General features: G+C 51.4%; 1 protein-coding gene and 1 long non-coding RNA gene across 4 annotated transcripts; one reads left to right on the top strand and one right to left on the bottom strand.

Moving 5' to 3' along the window:
- Positions 1 to 235: 235 nt before the first annotated feature.
- LOC139832144 (uncharacterized) lies at positions 236 to 1219 on the bottom strand. Its single transcript, XM_071821708.1, has one exon. It carries the CDS (start codon positions 1217 to 1219, stop codon positions 236 to 238), a length of 984 nt encoding a protein of 327 aa, XP_071677809.1.
- Positions 1220 to 16167: 14948 nt separating this feature from the next.
- On the top strand, positions 16168 to 18928 carry LOC139838454 (uncharacterized). 3 transcript variants are annotated; one of them, XR_011755163.1, is made up of 6 exons: positions 16197 to 16339; positions 16805 to 16864; positions 16973 to 17034; positions 17711 to 17825; positions 18165 to 18412; positions 18873 to 18928. It is a non-coding gene; the product is annotated as an uncharacterized lncRNA (long non-coding RNA). The 3 variants fall into 3 exon arrangements; XR_011755151.1 differs by having other exon boundaries at positions 18854 to 18924; XR_011755173.1 differs by lacking the exon at positions 18873 to 18928 and having other exon boundaries at positions 16168 to 16339; positions 18165 to 18775.
- Positions 18929 to 19196: the final 268 nt, after the last annotated feature.

Raw genomic sequence — 19196 nt, 5'->3', positions numbered from 1 at the left:
AGTAGTCGTACACGTGTCCCATGATAGCCTTCTGATCCGAAAGCTCGCCCTGTTCCGAGATCAGGCGAGGAATTCCGCACCTTCGACGCCGCCCATTGGCTATGGCATGGAAATACGCCGTACACGCGTCCCCTTTGAGCAGCCATTGAATGCGGCTCCGCTGGCGCCAATATTCCTCCTCTAAGGAGTCAAGCATAACCACTTGGTCCTCCAGGTGATAGCGGAAGGCCCATCCTTACTCGTCCAGCCCGGAAGAGTCAGCCAGCACATCCAGTGCCGCAACCTGAGCCAAAAGCCCAGCCTTACGGTCCCGCTTCTCCTTCCCGAGGTTGGCCCCCCAACCCTTGAGGAACTGACGCGACAACCTGGCCACACACATCCAAAGTTCAATCGAACCCCTATGAGGACCAAAGTCAGACAAAAAGGATTCCAGTTTACCCTTAACTAGATCCAGGAAACCCGGGACCCCAAACCACCAAGTCTGGAACATGAACCTAGCTGGCCCACAACGCTCATCCTCTCCACTATTAAGAAGAAGAGGGGTGTGGTCCGAGCCAATGCGGGTGATCTCCGTCAAGGAGCAGAGTGGGAACCAAGCCTCCCAGGCCGGGGACACAAAAACTCTGTCCAGCACACATCTCACCAGCGACAACTGCTTGTTCGTCCAGGTGTACCGCGCCCCAACCCTTGCCACCTCCCTAAGTGACAAGTTTGCAATGACGTCATTAAACCTATGGACCCTGGGCCAGTTAATATTGGTGTTATTCTTATCCCCAGCCCGGCGAATAAGATTAAAGTCCCCGCCCAAAACCACCGGGTCCTGGTAAGAGCTAACTTCCCTTGTCAGCTCTTCCAAGAACTCGTCGGTACGCCGGTGGTCTGCTGGACCGTAAACCAGCACAAACCACCACTTCCTGTTAGACCTCCGCTGAAGGACATGAGCGCTGAGGTAGAAGGTACCCTTCCTCCACACCCCAACTTCAAAGGTCTCGTCCCTGAAACCTAGCATCAGGCCTCCCGAGTGCCCTGTCGCAGGCAGCCAATTCCAGTTAAATTGGCCACCGACCTCTAACCTGCGTAACTCGGAGGCCGAGAACTCCTGCCTAATCGTCTCTTGGAGACCCACAATATCAACTTTCTCCGACCGCAGATAATCAAGCATTTGGGTGCGTCTCCCAGTCGCCCCAAAGCCCCGGATATTATAAATGAGACCACGCATCGCTACCCGGCGCGCGTACCCCGTCCCTTACGGGTTGACAGCATTGGCCGCTTTGCGTACGCACGCTTGGGCTTGCTTCGGGTCGAAGGACCAACCCCCTCCGGGTCCGCCGTCGCCATAGGTCCCTCCTCCGGCGATAAAGCTTGCACCTCGGCCTCCCTAGCCGCGGCAAGTTGCTCGTCCCTCTCCTTCTTGAGGGCCGCAGCCGCAATGGAAGCCTGGGCGAGCTCCCTTGCTCGCACCAAGTCCAAAATCTCACACGGTGAGCCCCTGCTCGGGTTGAAGAGGATGCAGCTATCCACAAGCACATTCGAAAGCCTAGAATCAGGGAGAGAATCAAGGGAAGTGGAGCGAGGCGTACCTGAGTCGAGGTTCTTGTCTGCAGCCAGCCTCTTGGCCTTCTCCAGCACCGAGAGGTTGGCCGACGCCTTGTTGTGCCTGGAGCTCTTCCTCACGGACATCATGTTGTCCTTCCCCTTCTTCTTGTGCGCCCTCGAATACGTTGCCGCCGGCATCGTCTTCTCCCCCACCGCAGACACCGCCGACACCACCGACACCACCTCACCATCCTCAGGGAGCACCACCCCCGGCAGCGGCGGGGACAGCTGCCCCCCAGCTCCACCATGGGACCGCTCCGGCGTGGCGATGACGGGACCCCCAGCACCCGGAAGCTCTCCCTGAGCCTCCGCCATGGGAACTACCATTCCCTGGACTGTCCCCGTGTCCGCACCCCCCTCCAAGGCGGGGTCGCAGACCTGCGACTCAGTTGACCCCTCTGCCGCCTTAGGAGGGGAGGCCGCCGGCACCATGAGAGAGCGAGGCTGGCGAAAGGAGGCCAACATACCGCCAACCGCCAGGTTTGACCCATACTCGAAGATGGAGCGCAGCCTCGACTCCGCGACGCCAAGCTGAGGGGCGCTGTGGTGCCCCCCAGCACCCGTCCCCCCTCCAGGCGCCTCCGCCGCCCGCTCCTTACCCTTGGCCGCCTCCGGCGACTTCACGGCCGCCGCGTGCTTCGTCTTGTCCTTGTCCTTCTTCCCCAGGTCGTTCCATTCCTCCTCAGATGGGGACAGGTCATCATAGTCCTCATCATCCTGATCATCGTCCCTTGGAGGCGACGGAGCCGGCCCCGACCCAGAGGTGCCGCCGCCCCTCCCACCAAGCTCAGCCTTCACTATGATGTCGTACCCTTCCCCATTCACCACCAGCTGGACAGTCCCTTTGATCCGATCCGGGTAGCGGCACTGGAAACGCATACGAATCGGCTCCGTATGGCATTTGCGCAGCGACAGCTCATCCACCTCCAAAGGACGGCCAATCAGCACCATCGCGGCCATCAAGCGATCCACCTCCAAGAGGTCATCCGGGACGCCAGATAGCTGAACCCACACCGACGGCAGGCACAAGGCAGGTTTGGGGCTAAGGACCGCCTCCCGAATCTCCACCTCCACCTTGTTGAGTGGGAGGAACAGCTTGCCATGCCTCGTTCCCATACGAAGCGTGGCCTGAGAAGGGAAACACACCGAGAACTCCGTCTCCGATAAGCGACACACCTGCCAATCCCACTGCTCGTCCACCAAATCTTTGAATTCATCCGAAATCTGCAGGGGCGACAGCGGAGTGCTCATGAACTTGATCACCGCGGTGAAGGACTCCCCGGTGCCCTTGCCCTTGATCGGATCCACCTCAATCGCGAAGAACCCAGCCCCCGCAATGGCGTGTCCCATGGTCTGCAAGCGCAGAAACTTGCCGCGAGACGTACAGTTTGCAGACGCATGCCCCTCACCTCCACATATCACACAAATCGGCTCAAAGGTGCACGATGTTTGAAAGTGTCCAGGGCGCCCACACCTGAAACATTCAGCATCTGCCGCGGCCCCAACCGGACCAGCAGCCCCAGCTTTGCCCTTGTGCTTGCCGGCACCACCCTTCCCTGCTGCCGGCCCCTGCCGCCCAGCGTTGGGGATCCTGGTGCGGTTCTCGCCAGCCGGGCGTCGCTGCGCCTCCCGCCGCTGCTGAGCATGCGACGCCGGTGGCTGAACCCAGCCCTCCTGTTGCTGGTAGCCCCCGCCACCTCCACTGCCTTGGCCCTCGGAGCGGAAGCCGTTCTGGCCACTTCCTCCCTGGAAGTGCCTGGCCTCGCCTTCCGGCCGGAATTGACCCGAGCCACCACCGCCAGCCGCCTGGCGAAAGGAGCTGCCTCCCTCCTGGCGGTGAGAGCCGCCCCCGCCATGGCCATGACTGTCACCCTCCTGGCGGTAGGCACCACCTCCACCGTAGGCGCTCCCGCCCTCCTGGCGGAAGGGGCCACCGCCACCACCACTCTCCTGGCGGAAGAAGCCGCCCCCGCCTCCGCCGCCGAAGCCGCCGCCCTCCTGGCGGAAGGAGCCGCCACCCTCTTGGCGACGCCCCCCTTCCGACCCGCCATAGCCGGGCCCCTGCCAGTTGTTGGCGCCGTAGCCGTAGCGACCGCCTCCCTGCTCCTGCCTGTGGCCGCCGCCACCCCCACTGCTACCTCCCTCCTGCCAGTAGCCCGCACCACCGCCGCCGCCCCCCTCCAGGCGCCGCCCGTCACCGCCGTCCCCATCGAGCCGACGCTTGTTGCGGCCATCACCACCCATCGCCGTCACCTCCGCAAAAGACCGAAGGAGCGCCGGTGGATTTGGGGGGCGGATAGTGTACTTGGACTGTCTGGAGAAGCGCCGCCGCACCTCCTCTCCTCTTGCAAGAAACCCTAGACGTGGATCAGAGACCCCTTTTGGCATCCAGAGCCATCTCTTAACCCCAATGGAGGCCCCTTCCAGGCCCGTTGGAAAAGAAAGTAAAAGAGGCCCCGACCCCGCACACGGCCCAGAGCCCAAAAGCAAACCTGGCAGCTGAGGAAACTCCTCCGGGCCCGGAACCGCGGCGCTGGCAGGCTGGCCCAAATCCAGCCCACCAGAGTGGCTCGAAGCGCTCGGCTGCGAGACGCTCCGCTCCCCAGCCGACCCGGCCTCCGGCGGCGCCGTAGCCGCCGCCGCGTCCCGCCGAGTGCTCAGCCGCCGATCTCCCGAGACCAGGCCGCGCACCGCAGAAGACGCCGCCGCCGAGGAACCACGGCCACCCCGCCGCCCTCCGGCGTCCCCAAGCCTGGCAAACCTGGGAGCCACGCCCGCCGAGAAACGCGAGCCCTTGCCTCCCGGAGCAAAGGCCCGCCTACGCCGGTGGCGGAGAGAGCCCCCAAGCTCCTCCGCCCGAAGGATGAAATCCTCCAGCGTCACCGAGGTCACCGGCCTCCGCCGGCCCTCCGCGGAAGGCGAATCCCCAGATCCCGCCTCCGCGACCACCTCCACTGCGAGGCACGGGTCCTCTCCCTCGACCTCGTCGTCGGACACCGCGAGCGCCCAGAAGCGGCCGAAGCTCTGCCCCATGCCCTCGCCGGGGGACGGAACAGAGCAGAGAGCCCCTGTCCTGGCCACCGTCGGGGACAAGCAGGCCGCCATCGCCCCGCCATCGCCATTCAAATAGCCTATCCCTGTCCGAACCGTCATCCTTCCTCACTGCCGCATCAGTATTTATGTTAACTAAACCTTGACGGTCGAGCCATCCGTCTTTTCACAACCGATACTAGTTCTGGTGACCTTTGCCATCCTTTTGCTCGCCGAGGCATGCCCCTATGTCACGCGGAAAGCTAGGCCTCCACAAATGCATTGGTGGAACACACCTTCATCTTCAGCCTATCAAAGCATATTGCCCAGAGCGTAACAAGTCAGCTCATCAAGTTTCAGGGAGTTGATCACCGAAAAAAACTCCACTATTCCGCATCTGCTCATCATACACTAGAGGAGTGAGTGGCACCATGAATCTTCCGCTCCACACAAAATACTTGTACGATCAACCGCCATGTTACGGTCGTGGCGGACATCACCCGTAGGGATGGACTGCTTTACCAGTCGCCACAGAAATAGAAAGACACAAAGTTTTGATGGGACTTGTACTTCATTGATCGTTGTCCGATTCCGTTCTTCGTGTTTGTGATCCGAGCCTTCTATCCTTGCTTTGCGCTGACGCTTGAAATTCACAATCACGCGGTAAGCTAAGGTACCTATCAAGATTACATTTTGTCTGGAGTCTGGACACCTCTCAGATTGGAAATGTCACTTGCTTATCTAGCCTGGGAGTCCGATAGTACTAACGACAAAAGGTGCTAGACGTGTAGCGAGGACCTGCTAACCAAAAAGTAGTCCAATGTGCACACAAAGCTTCTGCAGTTGACCACCATTTCCGTGGAGTGGAGGCCTTGCACAACAAATCTGACGAAAACAATGCTCGAGTTTGATCACCCGTTCATTAGCGAATCCCGATGTCTCATATACCCATCCTAATTAAGTTGTTATTTCTTCTACATTGAACACCTGAGCATTGTCTGATGGAGGTCTTGGTTGGAGGATAGGAGGTGGTTCCAACCGGTGGCGAACTTACAAGGAAGGAACTATATGGGCATATCACATTATCACGCCAAGTGCATGTGGTTGATATACTAGTAGCTCAAACAAGAAGTAGGGTAAATATGAGCAGATCTGCGTTAATGCACATGCGTTAGCTAGCCTGAAACAACACGTAAATGTACCGCTTTTATTCTGAAAAAATGGTTGGAAAGCAATATATAGCCTTAAAAGATTTAGATTTTAGAGCATCTTCCATCCATAGCATTTACATCTTGGCGTTAAAGTAAAATAAAATCTTGGCGTTAGAAATTTAATTCTTGCCTGAGCCTTACCGTCGTCCGATGACGATCGTTCGCCTCGTTCGCGGGACAGCAGGGACCAAACCAACGACACTGTCACGTCCTTCCAAAATCCTCGTTCCCCTTCATCTCTCACGCGCGAGCTCTCACACGCACACGAGAGATGAGACATAGGAGCCGCAGATCTCGCCGGGCATCGAGGATGGTTTGCTGCTGATGGCCCCGGCCCGATCCATCGTGCTCTGGACAAGCCATGCGGCTTCTCCCCAGCCCCGACACCGAAGCCGCAGCCATGATCCAGTGGGTGCTCCTCCCTCGCCCACCGCCACCGCGGTCATCGCTGTCGGCTCTGTTGGGGCTGAAACTCCCAGCCCCTTTCTTCTACCTCGAGCTACTTCTAAACTCACATAGAAATAGCAATGGAGAGACAAGTGTTTGGGCGTTGACTGCCTCTCACAGCCAAGCTTTTCTCAACTCCTTAATCTCTCCCTTAAACATGATGAGTACATGGCTATAAATAGCCTCACACAGGCCACACACGCACCCACTAACTCCACTCACGCACTAACACTTGACTTGATCTAATTATCCTAGAATCACTCTAGACAACAGACCCGGCCAGCATGCATGCACACACAGCTAGCGGGACCTCCAAGCACTAACAAACTCATGCATGTACACGGCCAATTTCACGCAGCGATCTAGTTTCAGCTCTTCATGCAGCACCGCATCACACGGTCTTCGGCATCTCACCATCAGTCGCATCACACGACTGTCTCCGGCATCTCGCCGTACATCCTATGCTGAAACTGTACATCATGTACGTATCTCACGTACGAGCTGCTTGGCAAGTTACCCGATCACGTAACTACATGTAGAATAAGAAACACAAATGCAGATACAAAATCAAGATTAAAGCTAACAAACTCCCCCTAATCTTGATTCTCCAATTCTCATGGAGCTTCAACGAAGAACCAGCCCGTCACGACCATCGTCTCCCCATGATGGCATCGCGCCGTCCCCATCTCCTCCTAGCGGTATCGCACCGCCGTCTCCTTGTAAGGCCTCTCGCCGTCGCCGTCGGCACCCAGCGGTATCACACTGCCGGCGCCGCTTCGTGACAGCATCGCACTGTCGCCTCCTCGCGGCATCACACCGCGCCCAGCTGCAAGCGGCATCACACCGCCGGCAGCCTTCACCTCACGCGGTCGTCTTCCATCTCGCATGGAGTTCGCCGCCACCACCATGGTCGGCTTCAGCGGCATCTCACCGCCGTCACCGCAGGCCTCCGGGATCTTCTCGCTCTGATACCAAATGTTGGGGCTGAAACTCCCAGCCCCTTTCTTCTACCTCGAGCTACTTCTAAACTCACATAGAAATAGCAATGGAGAGACAAGTGTTTGGGCGTTGGCTGCCTCTCACAGCCAAGCTTTTCTCAACTCCTTAATCTCTCCCTTAAACATGATGAGTACATGGCTATAAATAGCCTCACACAGGCCACACACGCACCCACTAACTCCACTCACGCACTAACACTTGACTTGATCTAATTCTCCTAGAATCACTCTAGACAACAGACCCGGCCAGCATGCATGCACACACAGCTAGCGGGACCTCCATGCACTAACAAACTCATGCATGTACACGGCCAATTTCACGCAGCGATCTAGTTTCAGCTCTTCATGCAGCACCGCATCACACGGTCTTCGGCATCTCACCATCAGTCGCATCACACGACTGTCTCCGGCATCTCGCCGTACATCCTATGCTGAAACTGTACATCATGTACGTATCTCACGTACGAGCTGCTTGGCAAGTTACCCGATCACGTAACTACATGCAGAATAAGAAACACAAATGCAGATACAAAATCAAGATTAAAGCTAACAGGCTCACGCTCGTAGCAGGCGCCTCGTTGCAGCGCTCTTCGTCGCTGCCTCCACCTCTATGGGCCATTCTGAATACCTTCCCATGTCCCCACTCGCGCTCCCCTGGCATCTCATCCTCATCGCCTTCTTGCTCGCCAACCAGGCCGCTTTTATTTTTTTTAGATGGAAGGCTTAAGATGAGCTCGGCTTTAATTTAATGAAGCCTCAACTGGCAGAGTACACGACATAACCATAACAAGATCAACAGAGTATGATTACAACACACAAGCACATGCTCCGACACGAGCAGTACGACAACAGCACATAAACGAAAGGTGTCGTCCCAACGAGACCTTCCGACGTGCACAATGAACTAGTTCTGCATAAGAGAAAAGCATAAGATAAGATAGCTCGACACGGTCCGCCGACGGAGGTCCTCACGCCGAGCGGTCCCGGATGTTGGCGTGGAGCGAGCGAAGTCTCCCGATCGCCAACTCCAACGCCTCGCGGTCCTGCCGCCTAGCCACTGGCTTCCACACCTGTAAGTACATCAACATTTTATATAAGGCGTCAGCATGTTGCGAAGGGAAAAGCCCATCAATGGTAAACTTGTTTCTAATGTTCCAAAGTCCCCAGCATAGGGCCGCGCAGCAAATTCATAGTACCCTCTTAGTTTGGCCTGAGAGATCATCGAGGAGCCTATAAAGCTCCGCAAAAAAGGTAGGGTTCCAGGAGTACCCAAGCAGTTCCCGAACTGCACTCCATATGAATCTCGCCAGAGGACGGAGAAAGAAAATATGGGAGGTGTCTTCCAAGTCTGAGCAAAGGGCACATCGCCCCGATGATGGGCCCCTTCTACGGTGGATATTGTCAAAGATCTTAGGTTTCACCCTGAAGATAGTCTGCGCATTCAAAACAATCTCTTCAACAAGGTCATTGCCAGGCGCGACGGTTCTGGTGGGGGCGAGGAAGCGGGTGAGGGGGCAGAGGGCGCCGCCGCCGAGATGGGAGGCGAGGATGAGAGGGGAGGTGGAGAAGGGGGCGGGTGAGGGGAGGCATCGATGCGGGGCGGGGATTTCCGTTGCCTTTTGTGGCGGTGTGACCCAGAAGCTCCACTCCTCTCCCGGTTGCTTGCTTTTGCTGGTTGGTTGTTGCTCGTTTTTTTTTCTCTTTCTTCACATCCTCCTTTGCCTCGTTGGTTGAGAATCTTGAGATCATACCTGTGCATGTGTCGGGCCTGGCCGGGGAAAGCCCGACGCTAGAAAAAACAGGCCCAAGCCCGACCTGGCCCGACCCAACCAAATACCCACCAAGCCCATCGGGTCGGGCCGGGCCATAGTGCAAAATCGTGTTTTCGCCTTTTCGGGCTACCTAGGCCCGGCCCGGCTGTCGGGCCAACAATTTCAGGCTTAGGCCTGAGTTTTTCGCGGGGGGGGGGGAGGGGGGGGGCTTCAGGTCGGGCCTCGGGCTGGACTGCCCATGGCCAGGTATGCTTGAGATTGGTACGGCTCTTCTCGAGCTTAGAGGAGAAAGTCGGTTCAGCCTTCTAGGATCCTCTAAATTTATTTAACTGAATCCTTTGATTATCGGTAGAAGTAGAACTGAAAGTCTCTGGAATTCAAGTCTCTGGAATTCTAATTGAGATTACTCACGGAAAATAATGCAAATAAAAATTGATCAAAAATTCACATTGACAACTATTTCAATTTGGACTGTTGTTAGCATATACTTTTTTCGAGAACCTGCAGGAGAGCTGCGCATCATTGTATTAAGCTTAAAAGGAGAACAACATGGTCCACTTTATGAGGAAAACCGGACCGAAAACCCATACACATGATGCCTTCCAGCCGACAACGCACGCCCAAACAAGCACACAACAGCACCCGACCTTGCCCAACCGCTACGCCAACAATGGGACGAGGGAAGGGCACAGAGTCTCAAAAACCGCGTCACAACCAAAGCAGGACAACCTAGAACGACCCTAACTCTAGGAAGGTACACGTCGAAGTACAACTCACCCAGAAGAAGGCGAGAGGGTGGCAGGACTTGACCAAACCTAGAGGAAGCAATGTCGAGCAGGCGCCGGCAAAGGGTACATAGCGCTCAAAAGACCGAAGCTCTAGGTAGCGGCCACCTCTGACTCTAGTCGCCGTGCTGGAAATTTTGTCAAAAAGGACCACCTGCCCCAGTTTAATGTCAAAAAGGACCACCTGTGAACGGAAATGCCAAAAATGCCGTGGCGGCAGCACGGCCAGGCGACGCGTGGCGCCTGCCGCCGGAGCCGGTGGCGGCAGGGCCTGCCGCCGTCAGCCGTGGCGGCATGTCCGCCTCCGTGAGCCGGCCGTGAACGTCGCGCAGCCTGCCGCCCTTGCCGGTGGCGGCACGCCGACGTGGCATGCCTGCCGCCACCACCGGTGGAGGCTGCTGCCCCGACATGCCTGCACAGCGCGCTGACGGTGCTGATTTCCATGTACTTTTTCGAATTATTGTACTGCTTTTTGGCTGATTGCACTGATTGAGGCATGTTCTGCTAAATTTTCCCGCCTAATTCTCTCGCTCAGTTCGCTATAAAAGCCAGCGTCGAGTGTGCCTAATTCTCTCGCTCAGTTCGCTGATATTATTTGGTACACAAGTGCTTATACCTTAGCCAGCATGAGTGTGCCTTGCTCAGACCAGGATTTAAGACCGATGAAGGGAAAGAATGCAACTTTGCCGCTGGGGGTTAGAGCAGAGAGGTGTTGGTGCGGCCGCCTTGCGAAGGTGAAGGAAGTGGTGGATTTTTCGGATAAGTTCGGCATGAAATATTTCATGTGCGCATACTACGATCATGATCCACCCGCACATACAAGTTCATCGTCCTCGAGACCTGCGGTATGTTGTAACAGCATGATTAAAAATCATATTTGTATGTCATTAATTTTCATTTATTAATCGTCTTGTTTTTGTTGCAGTCTCCGCCGCCCCTTTGCAACTGGTTTCACTGGATAGACCAGGAGCAGCCGGATTGGGCTCGCCGTGAGGTGGAGGAAAAACAGAGGCGTGCGTGGGCAAGGTTCCATGAGGAGGAGCGTTTCAAAAAGGCTATTGCTAATGATAAAGCAGAAAGAGAGAGACAGATACAAAAATTAAGGGCAGAGCAAGCTCGAAATCGCGAGGTAAATCAGAAGCGGATGGATGATGAGGCTGCACGTAGGTATGCAGAGGAAGAGGTGCGCAGGGAGGCCCGTGAAGCGGAAAGAAAGAGATTAAGAGAAAGGGTTGCTGAGGCGCAGGCAGCAGAAGAACGCGGTGACAAGACTGGAAAATGGCCACGCTGGACGCAGGGCAAATAGAGTGATCTGTTGTAGTAACTATGTATTTTAAATTCTGTTTTACTTTCGCGTTGTATCTTAAATTTCGTTGTAGTGATTAGCCGTATTTTAATTTAAGTTATATTTCCAACTTTATTTCGGCAGATGTATTAATAATAAATGTTGGTTTCCCGGAAAAAGTTCGCGCGTAAATTTTCCCGCCTAAAGTTCCCGCCTTATTTTTTCCCGCCAAAATTTCGCGCCATGAATTCCCGCCAAGATTTCCCGCCTTTTCTCTGAGCCGCGTGCTATAAAACCCCTCCCCGGGCATTTATTTGTTGTACACAATCAAAGTCGCCAGAAGATGGCTCCTCGGGGAGATCGTAGTTTTACTGCACGTATGGCTGCTCCTCTTATCTCCTCTGCTACTTCAGTTATGAGTGCCAATAACATAGAAAATGTCGAAGATCTGGTCACGAATGTGAATCTTCTCGTTGAGGTAGGCAAGCTTTTTTCTAAGCACGCAGGTATGCCTGGCCGAACTCCGGTGGAATTACGACAAGAGATTCTTAGGTTGCAAGCAAGGTTTGAGAAGAAGAAACCGAAGGATGAGAAGGAACAAGAAGAATTTCTAAGGTATCCATATACATGGGCTTCCTCGACGGAGGATGACGAAGAAGTCTTCACGCCGAGGAGTCTGGCTAAGAGCAATGAATATTTCAAGGGAAAAAGCGCTGCATCCGCTTGCGTTGACTCGGACGATGATTTTATGCCACCGAGTAAGAAGGGAAAGGCTAGTTCATCATCGAAGAGCAAGAAGAAGGGAAAAAAGTGAAGCTTATAATGTTACTCGTAGCGTTTATTTTAAGTTGTGGTGTTGGCATTGCCGATGTATCTTCATTTTATGTTGTATTTTTGCATGTTCATGTATCTTATTTTGAAAAACTGGTTGAATAATTATTCGAAATTATAGAAATATGTCTCATACATAGGTCATACATAGATAGAAATAATAGTAATATGACAGAGTCGTCAACATATCACCCTTGTCGACGACGGCGTGGTGGTCTCTGCTTAGCACCAGAAGGCGACCAAGGATCTGGTATACAATGTTGGCGTAAACCTCGACCGTACTGTTCGTGCTCCTCATCTGTGTGGGCCTCATAGTTCTGTGGTGGAGTTTGTAATACATGTTGAGATTGTGTCGCCGGAGGAATTAAACTGCCTTGTGTGCTTATAATGTCAGCTCCAAAGAATTCATTAAATATCCCTTGATTCTCAGGTTGACTAGAAGTTCCGGGATAGTATTCTTCCTGCATATGCTCAGTACCCTGTGGCGGGGCCATATTGTGGCCGAAACCAGCTATCATGTTGGGCCAAGCAGGATCAAAAGATTGCTGCGTAAAAAAATTAGTTGTAAGTAATAGACATGAATATTTTTATGGGAGAAATTATATATTAAAATTGAAGGAACCTGTGGAGGAGGCATATTGTAGCCGAGTCCAGCTTCCGTCTCTGACCAGTCAGGTTCAAAAGATTGCTGCGGATGGAAAATATTCGTAAATAATAGGCGTAATTTTATGTTGTATGAGTGATTATTTATAAAATATGAACATACGCGAGTGGTGTTGTCGATGTTTGAAGGCTCCCCTTGGGTGTATGAAAATCGTTCCCCGAACGGATTAGTAGAGAATATATTCTCCTCCTATTTGTAATGCGCAGAAGATAATATTTTTTTGTAAAATCTTGTAGAAGAACGTACGCGCATTTATAATTTTAGATGTATCTGATAATACCTGTGTGGCGGCATGGGGCGGAGACATGCGAGCTGATTGTGAGCGGTCAAGTAGAGATGAATCGACGCGTGCATATGATGGATTCCGCGTAGGAGGTTGGCTCGTACGCGCCATACTGCTCGTACGCACCATACTGCTCGTACGCGCCATACTGCTCGTACGCGCCATACTGGGTCTAGACGATGGTGCATCTGGCATGTCGTACTCTCGCGTAACAACATCGTCATCTCGAGCACAACCAAATCTTTTAAGCCCGTTCATGGCCGTATTAAAAATACGCCTAATCAGGGACTTTCCTTCAGGAGTATTCACGTTTCGTAGCCGCAAAGCATCCGACGCAGACCGAGCGATCTCCCTATATTCTTGTATCTGAAAATAGAAAATTCAAAGTATGAGAAAATGGTGTGGATATTTATTTCAATTGCAATAAACTCATATTTTTAAAGAATTGCAAGTACCGAGGTATCGCGATGGTATGCTGCTGTTCGTTCAGTCCTTACAACCAATGAATCTGTCGTCCTCTCTGGTGGAGGACCGGTGAGCAAAATCCTTGTGCTATTGCGATACCAATGATTGTAGTGGTCGTATGTGGCGTCACTATATGGTCTACCAATGTAAGAAATAATTGTCGTTAGCACATGTATAAAAATAATCGAAATAATTTAATACAAAACGTACCTATGCTCTTGCACTACATCGGATGCCCGCATTATTAATCCACAACTCTATCCACTGTCTATTACGACTGCTCCAGTCGACACAATTCAAACCTTTATTATCTTGCCTGAAATCAAATGATATATTTAATTAGGAAGATGTAAGTCATAAATAAAATGCAATACATTTTATATTGAAATGAGCGCACTTACGTGTGAACTAGATCGTCAAGTCGCCTCGGTAATGGTGGTGGAACAACCTGATAGAGCCCAAACTGCCGCATAACACGCTCTGGGTTATATGTCTCAACCATCCAAAGAAAGAGGAGGTGGCAGCGTGTTAACCACAAGTCGGAGCCTGTATACATATCAGTTGTAGGTGGCTGAGCACCCCACACAGCGACATCATCCGTCCATGGGTTCCATCTGATCATGTGATCCTCTAGCCCCTCAAACTCCTGGTGGTATTCCGGGTAACAACCGTGCACCACATTTGTTGACCAATTTTTTTAGCATGTACCCAACGAGATCCAAATGTCAGAGGGCCATGTATAGCCTGCCCAAAATCATATGGGTGGATTATGTTGGATAGGTGGGGACGTCCAACAGGTAGGTACTCCCATGACCATAGCTGAAGAAACTCATAGCTGACGGCAAGTATGTGGCCTTTAGATTTTTTCTGGGTGGCATGACATAACCCCCTGTATGTATGAGCAAGCATGGCTGAACCAAAGCTGCATATGGGCCTAGGAGGTAAGGGGCCATCTACTATCTCTTCGGCAATTTTAATCAAACTGGGGAGAACAACGTCACCGTGTGACGAAGGGAACATTATACCTAAGAGATACAGCACATATGCAAATAGATGTCGTGCCAGCGTGACATTATCTGCATTGGCAGGTAAGTTAGCAAAATGTGTGACTATCCAGCTTAGAGGCACACCTCTAGGACGGTTCCCACTGCGGGTGTTAACAGGAAATGGAACACCAAGCCGTGCTTCAACCTGTAGTGGCCAATTACTAGAATATGCTTGGGGGACCACTGGATTACCAATGATAGGAAGAGCAGTAATCATGGACACATCTTTTAGGGTCGGTGTCAACTCTCCACAACGTAACTGAAAAGTGTGGGTCTCAGGTCTCCAACGATCAACAAGGGCTGACATAAGAGATGGGTCCAACAGAAACCTCTCGTTGCTTGATGTAAGCTTGGAATATGAAAGAAGTCCGTGAGCCCGCAAGTGATCCATATAACGATCGTGAACATGGAGCCTATTTTTGATGCCGCGTAGCCTGAAGGGCTGAGGGGGGTCGAAGTGGGCGTTCAGGTCCAACCATTGGTGACAACGGTGATCGGCATCAAACGACGCCTCTAAAAGGTCTGGTAAGTGCGACGTCATCACCTGTACACATAATAATTATAAATATGTTAGAAATATGAATAGAAATTATTATAAATATATTACAACACATTATGAATAGAAATAATTATAAATTTATTACAGCAAATCATGCGCACAAATTATTATAAATATATTACATCACACTATGAATAGAAATAATCATAAATTTATTACAACAAATCATGCGCACAAATTATTGTAAATATATTACATCACATTATGAATAGAAATAATCATAAATTTATTACAACAAATCATGACTACAACTTATTATAATTAACATCAAGCTGGGTTGTTGTTGCTACGGTACGGGCATTCCCTTCGCGCATGACCGGGACATCTGCAAAGACGACAACGGCGTGGTTCTCCCGACTGACTATGGTCCATGTCATTTCTATGACGGCGAGATTGACGTTGACCCTTCGCGGTCCTCTTCAACGTCGGGTCCGGAACCCATATGGTGGATTTATCCGGCCATACATCCCTATAGTACTGCCCAATGCCCCATGTCCAGAACTCACCATTCCATGTGTGCAGTAGATTGTATTGGAAGGTATAATAGCTGCCCCCCCATGGGGGATTCACAGCGATCTGAGCTTCTCAGCCGTCGGATCAACCCATCTGGGAAATCGCAGCCGTTTATTCTGGGCACTCCTCTCACTAGCTAACTCCATACAATGGCCAATTGTTACCCGCCTCTGGCTGCATGTGGGCCCCACCTTTACGGGCCCCGCACGTCAGCCGCTGCAACTGGGATATCTGTTGGTGCGCATTGGCGTCTGGCACTGGATCTCAACCCGCAGGGTATTTTCGACATTTCAGTGCGGCCTGGTATAAAAACGAGCTCCCAGGGTAAAGAAAACCCTAGCCGCACCGCGCCCCCGCCCCGCGCCCAGCCCCTGCCGCGCTCCCGCCGCCGCCGCCGCCGCCTCGCGCCCCCACCCCCGCTCCTGCCCCTTTCTCGTCCCCGCCGCCACGCCTCGAGCCGCCGCCTCGCGCCCCGCCGCCTCGCCGTCCTCCTCTCCGTCCCTCTCCCTCACGTGTGTGTCAGCCCGGCGACGCTCCATCTCCTTCCCCACTCTTCCTTGCCGGTAGGAGGAAGATGACGCGGGAGCAGCACCTTCTCCGCCGGCGACGCTCCATCTCCGCCGCCGCGGGAGGAGCAGTGTGTGTGCGCCGCGGGTGGAGGCGGCGCTGCCGGTGGTTTCGCGGGCGCGCAGGGTGGCGCCGCCGGTGGAAGCGCGAGCACGCGGGAGCAGCGCCGCCACGGCTACCGACGGAGGATCACCGCGTGTCGCGGGCGCGCGGGAGCGGCGCCGCCGGTAGAGGCGCGAGCACGAGGGAGCAGAACCGGCACTGCAGGTCGTCGACGGTTCATTTTGGCAAGCTACATAATCTCACACCCTCTCTTTTCAAGTGTTCCTCGTCTCTATTTTCGTGGTCACGGCAATCGGGCAGCATGGCGCGTGCGGCGGCAGAGCGCATGGTGCCTGCGGCCGATCCACAGCTCCCTGCGTTGCTTGTCCGGTTTTTTGCTAGATTGATTAGCTAGCTAGCTCCATATCTAGATCTGTGGCTTGTAGTGTGATTTTTTTGCTAGATGGATTTGCTAGCTACCTTCATTACCTAGATCCATGGCTATGTGATTCTTTTGGTAGCACATGCTCAAGCTCTTGGCTAGATTAGCTTGCCGTGTGATTTTTTTCATAGCACATGGTCAGATTCTTGGCTACATCGATTAGCTAGCTAGATCCATTATCTAGGTCCATGGCTCTATGATTGTTTTGGTTAGCACATGCTCAAGTTGTTGGCTTGCTTGGTCTAATTTGACTCTATATTATGGGCAGGTAGCAGAGAAGATACGTGACTTGAAGTTGATATTTGGCATGATGGCATCGACACTTGAGGTGATTTATCTTTCTTTTCTAGATTTCCTCTTAGATGACCGCTGCAATGCCGCTTGTTTATTTGGTATGCAATTCCTAATATCGCCGAATTATTGTCTTCTTTTTCAGTGCCGAGCTTTCTAATTATCTTTGAGCATGGAGGAAGACGAACTGACAAATACAAGTGTGAGGTGAACATTATTCCTAACTGAGCATTTTTTTACTTATTTTATCCCTCTTTTGATTTTCTTCTTAAATGTTATTTATTTCTCTGTAATGAAGCACTTTTATTATCGAATGAAAAGTTAGTTGTTGATGTAAAGGATCTTATTTTCCCCTTTGGGGGTCGACGGTGTACTACAAAATTGCTCTAGAATATTGCTAGAATAGTTTTTATTGTTATATAAGAAGTGCAGATTCAGCGACATGCATATGTGGTGCTTCTGTGGTCTAACATGTTTTGGAATCTAATTGTTTCTTCTTTGTGGTGTTCTTTAGGTGAGCAACAGTGTTTTAGCAGTCAATTATGTAGTAGCCTATACAAGTTCTATAGATCAACAGAAGGTTATGAATTTAATGCTTTGGAATATTCTTGCTAATAGGAAATGCGAGATTTACTTTTCCCAACTTCCTTTGCATCTTCGCATATAACTGAATATGCAGTATTTCTTCTTTCAACGTGCATCAATTAAATTTGCAAGTTAATCAAGTTTTCAAATTTATTCGCAAAAGAAGGTTTTCAGATTGTGGCCAAACATAGGATAGGCTTGGGTACCTTTCATTTCACTGGTGGACATGATGCACATTCCAGTAGAGCATATCCACAAATAATTTTAGGCTAATGTTTGTGTTTCCCGTTAATTTCAGGCGCACACGTGATTGTGCTCACTTATGCAGTATTGCAATGGTCAGCGGCAACATTCCATGCCGCGTGCAGATAAAAAATCTCCAGCACCTATCAGTTGGTTCCCTCGAGCCCCAGGTATTGTTTATACTACACAACAGGAATAAATTTTATCATGGATATGTAGTATATCACATTGTTATTTTGGCAACTCAACCCCATCTCCCCGCTAGGTAATAATCTGTTGCCTATAATCTGTTTATCATGGAACAAGTAAGCCCTATGTGTTTCCTCAATCGCCGCTTATCCATAATAGATTTTCATGAAACGTCAGTATAACAGTTTTCAAATAGTTTATCAGTGCGATATTCATACTCCTTTTTTTGCAATGTGCCACAGTCAGCAGTAAGTTCAGTTGTACTTGTGATTAACTAATGGTTTGCTCATGTTTTCATTTGGGGTATACTTGTGCTGCAGGTGTTGAGATGCATAGGTCGGCAAGTCTGTTGGCGTTAAAGGGGTAGGAGGTGTTGTTCAAGTATGATGTTGAACATCAGCATGCTCTGAGGCTGATTGGTTCATACCATCAGCGCATAAACCCGATGGCTGGACTCTCCAGCAATCCCATGAGATGGACATGTGAGCTGCATTTGACCGTTGATTGTTGATCTTTGTCAAAAACCCAAAACTGATAACCCTATAATAGTTAATTCATATGGTCAGAGGTAACTTTTCGAAACTCATGTAATTACTTTAGTTTTGAAAGTGTGCATGACAAGCATGGCACTGTATTATATGTACAGGTAGAATGCTAAGAATTATGTTAGAAAATTAGATTTTAGTAGTTAAGTAAATTTCATTGAAGTATGCTAACAAGGCGGGCAGAAAATTGTCTCCTGTTGCAGCACAATCGTGCAACTTATGTGGATGTTTTTTTTCCATTTCTTCTTTGCTTCCATTATGAACGGTCATGTGTGTTTTTCACTTGCTTAGTCGTAACACATTGAGTCCCAGATCCAGGAGATCCAAAAAAAAAAAAAATCCAGCATATAAGAATAAAATATATTGGTTCCTTATCCTTTTTTACATGACTGAACTACTGCTTTAAATCTATTTTGAAGTAGTTCCTTATCCTTTTTTACATGACTGAACTACTGCTTTAACAGGTGTTTTACTTGAACACAGATTGATATAGGAGGTGAAGCATTTGAACATTGAAGTCTTCAGAGCATAAACGCGTATAATAGCTGCCCCCCCATGGGGGATTCACAGCGATCTGAGCTTCTCAGCCGTCGGATCAACCCATCTGGGAAATCGCAGCCGTTTATTCTGGGCACTCCTCTCACTAGCTAACTCCATACAATGGCCAATTGTTACCCGCCTCTGGCTGCATGTGGGCCCCACCTTTACGGGCCCCGCACGTCGGCCCGCTAAGCTGGGATATCTGTTGGTGCGCATTGGCGTCTGGCACTGGATCTCAACCCGCAGGGTATTTTCGACATTTCAGCG

This window comes from Lolium perenne, chromosome 1 (assembly GCF_019359855.2).
Source record: "Lolium perenne isolate Kyuss_39 chromosome 1, Kyuss_2.0, whole genome shotgun sequence".
NCBI classification, from domain to species: Eukaryota; Viridiplantae; Streptophyta; class Magnoliopsida; order Poales; family Poaceae; genus Lolium; species Lolium perenne.
This window is presented reverse-complemented; position numbering and strand designations above follow the sequence as displayed.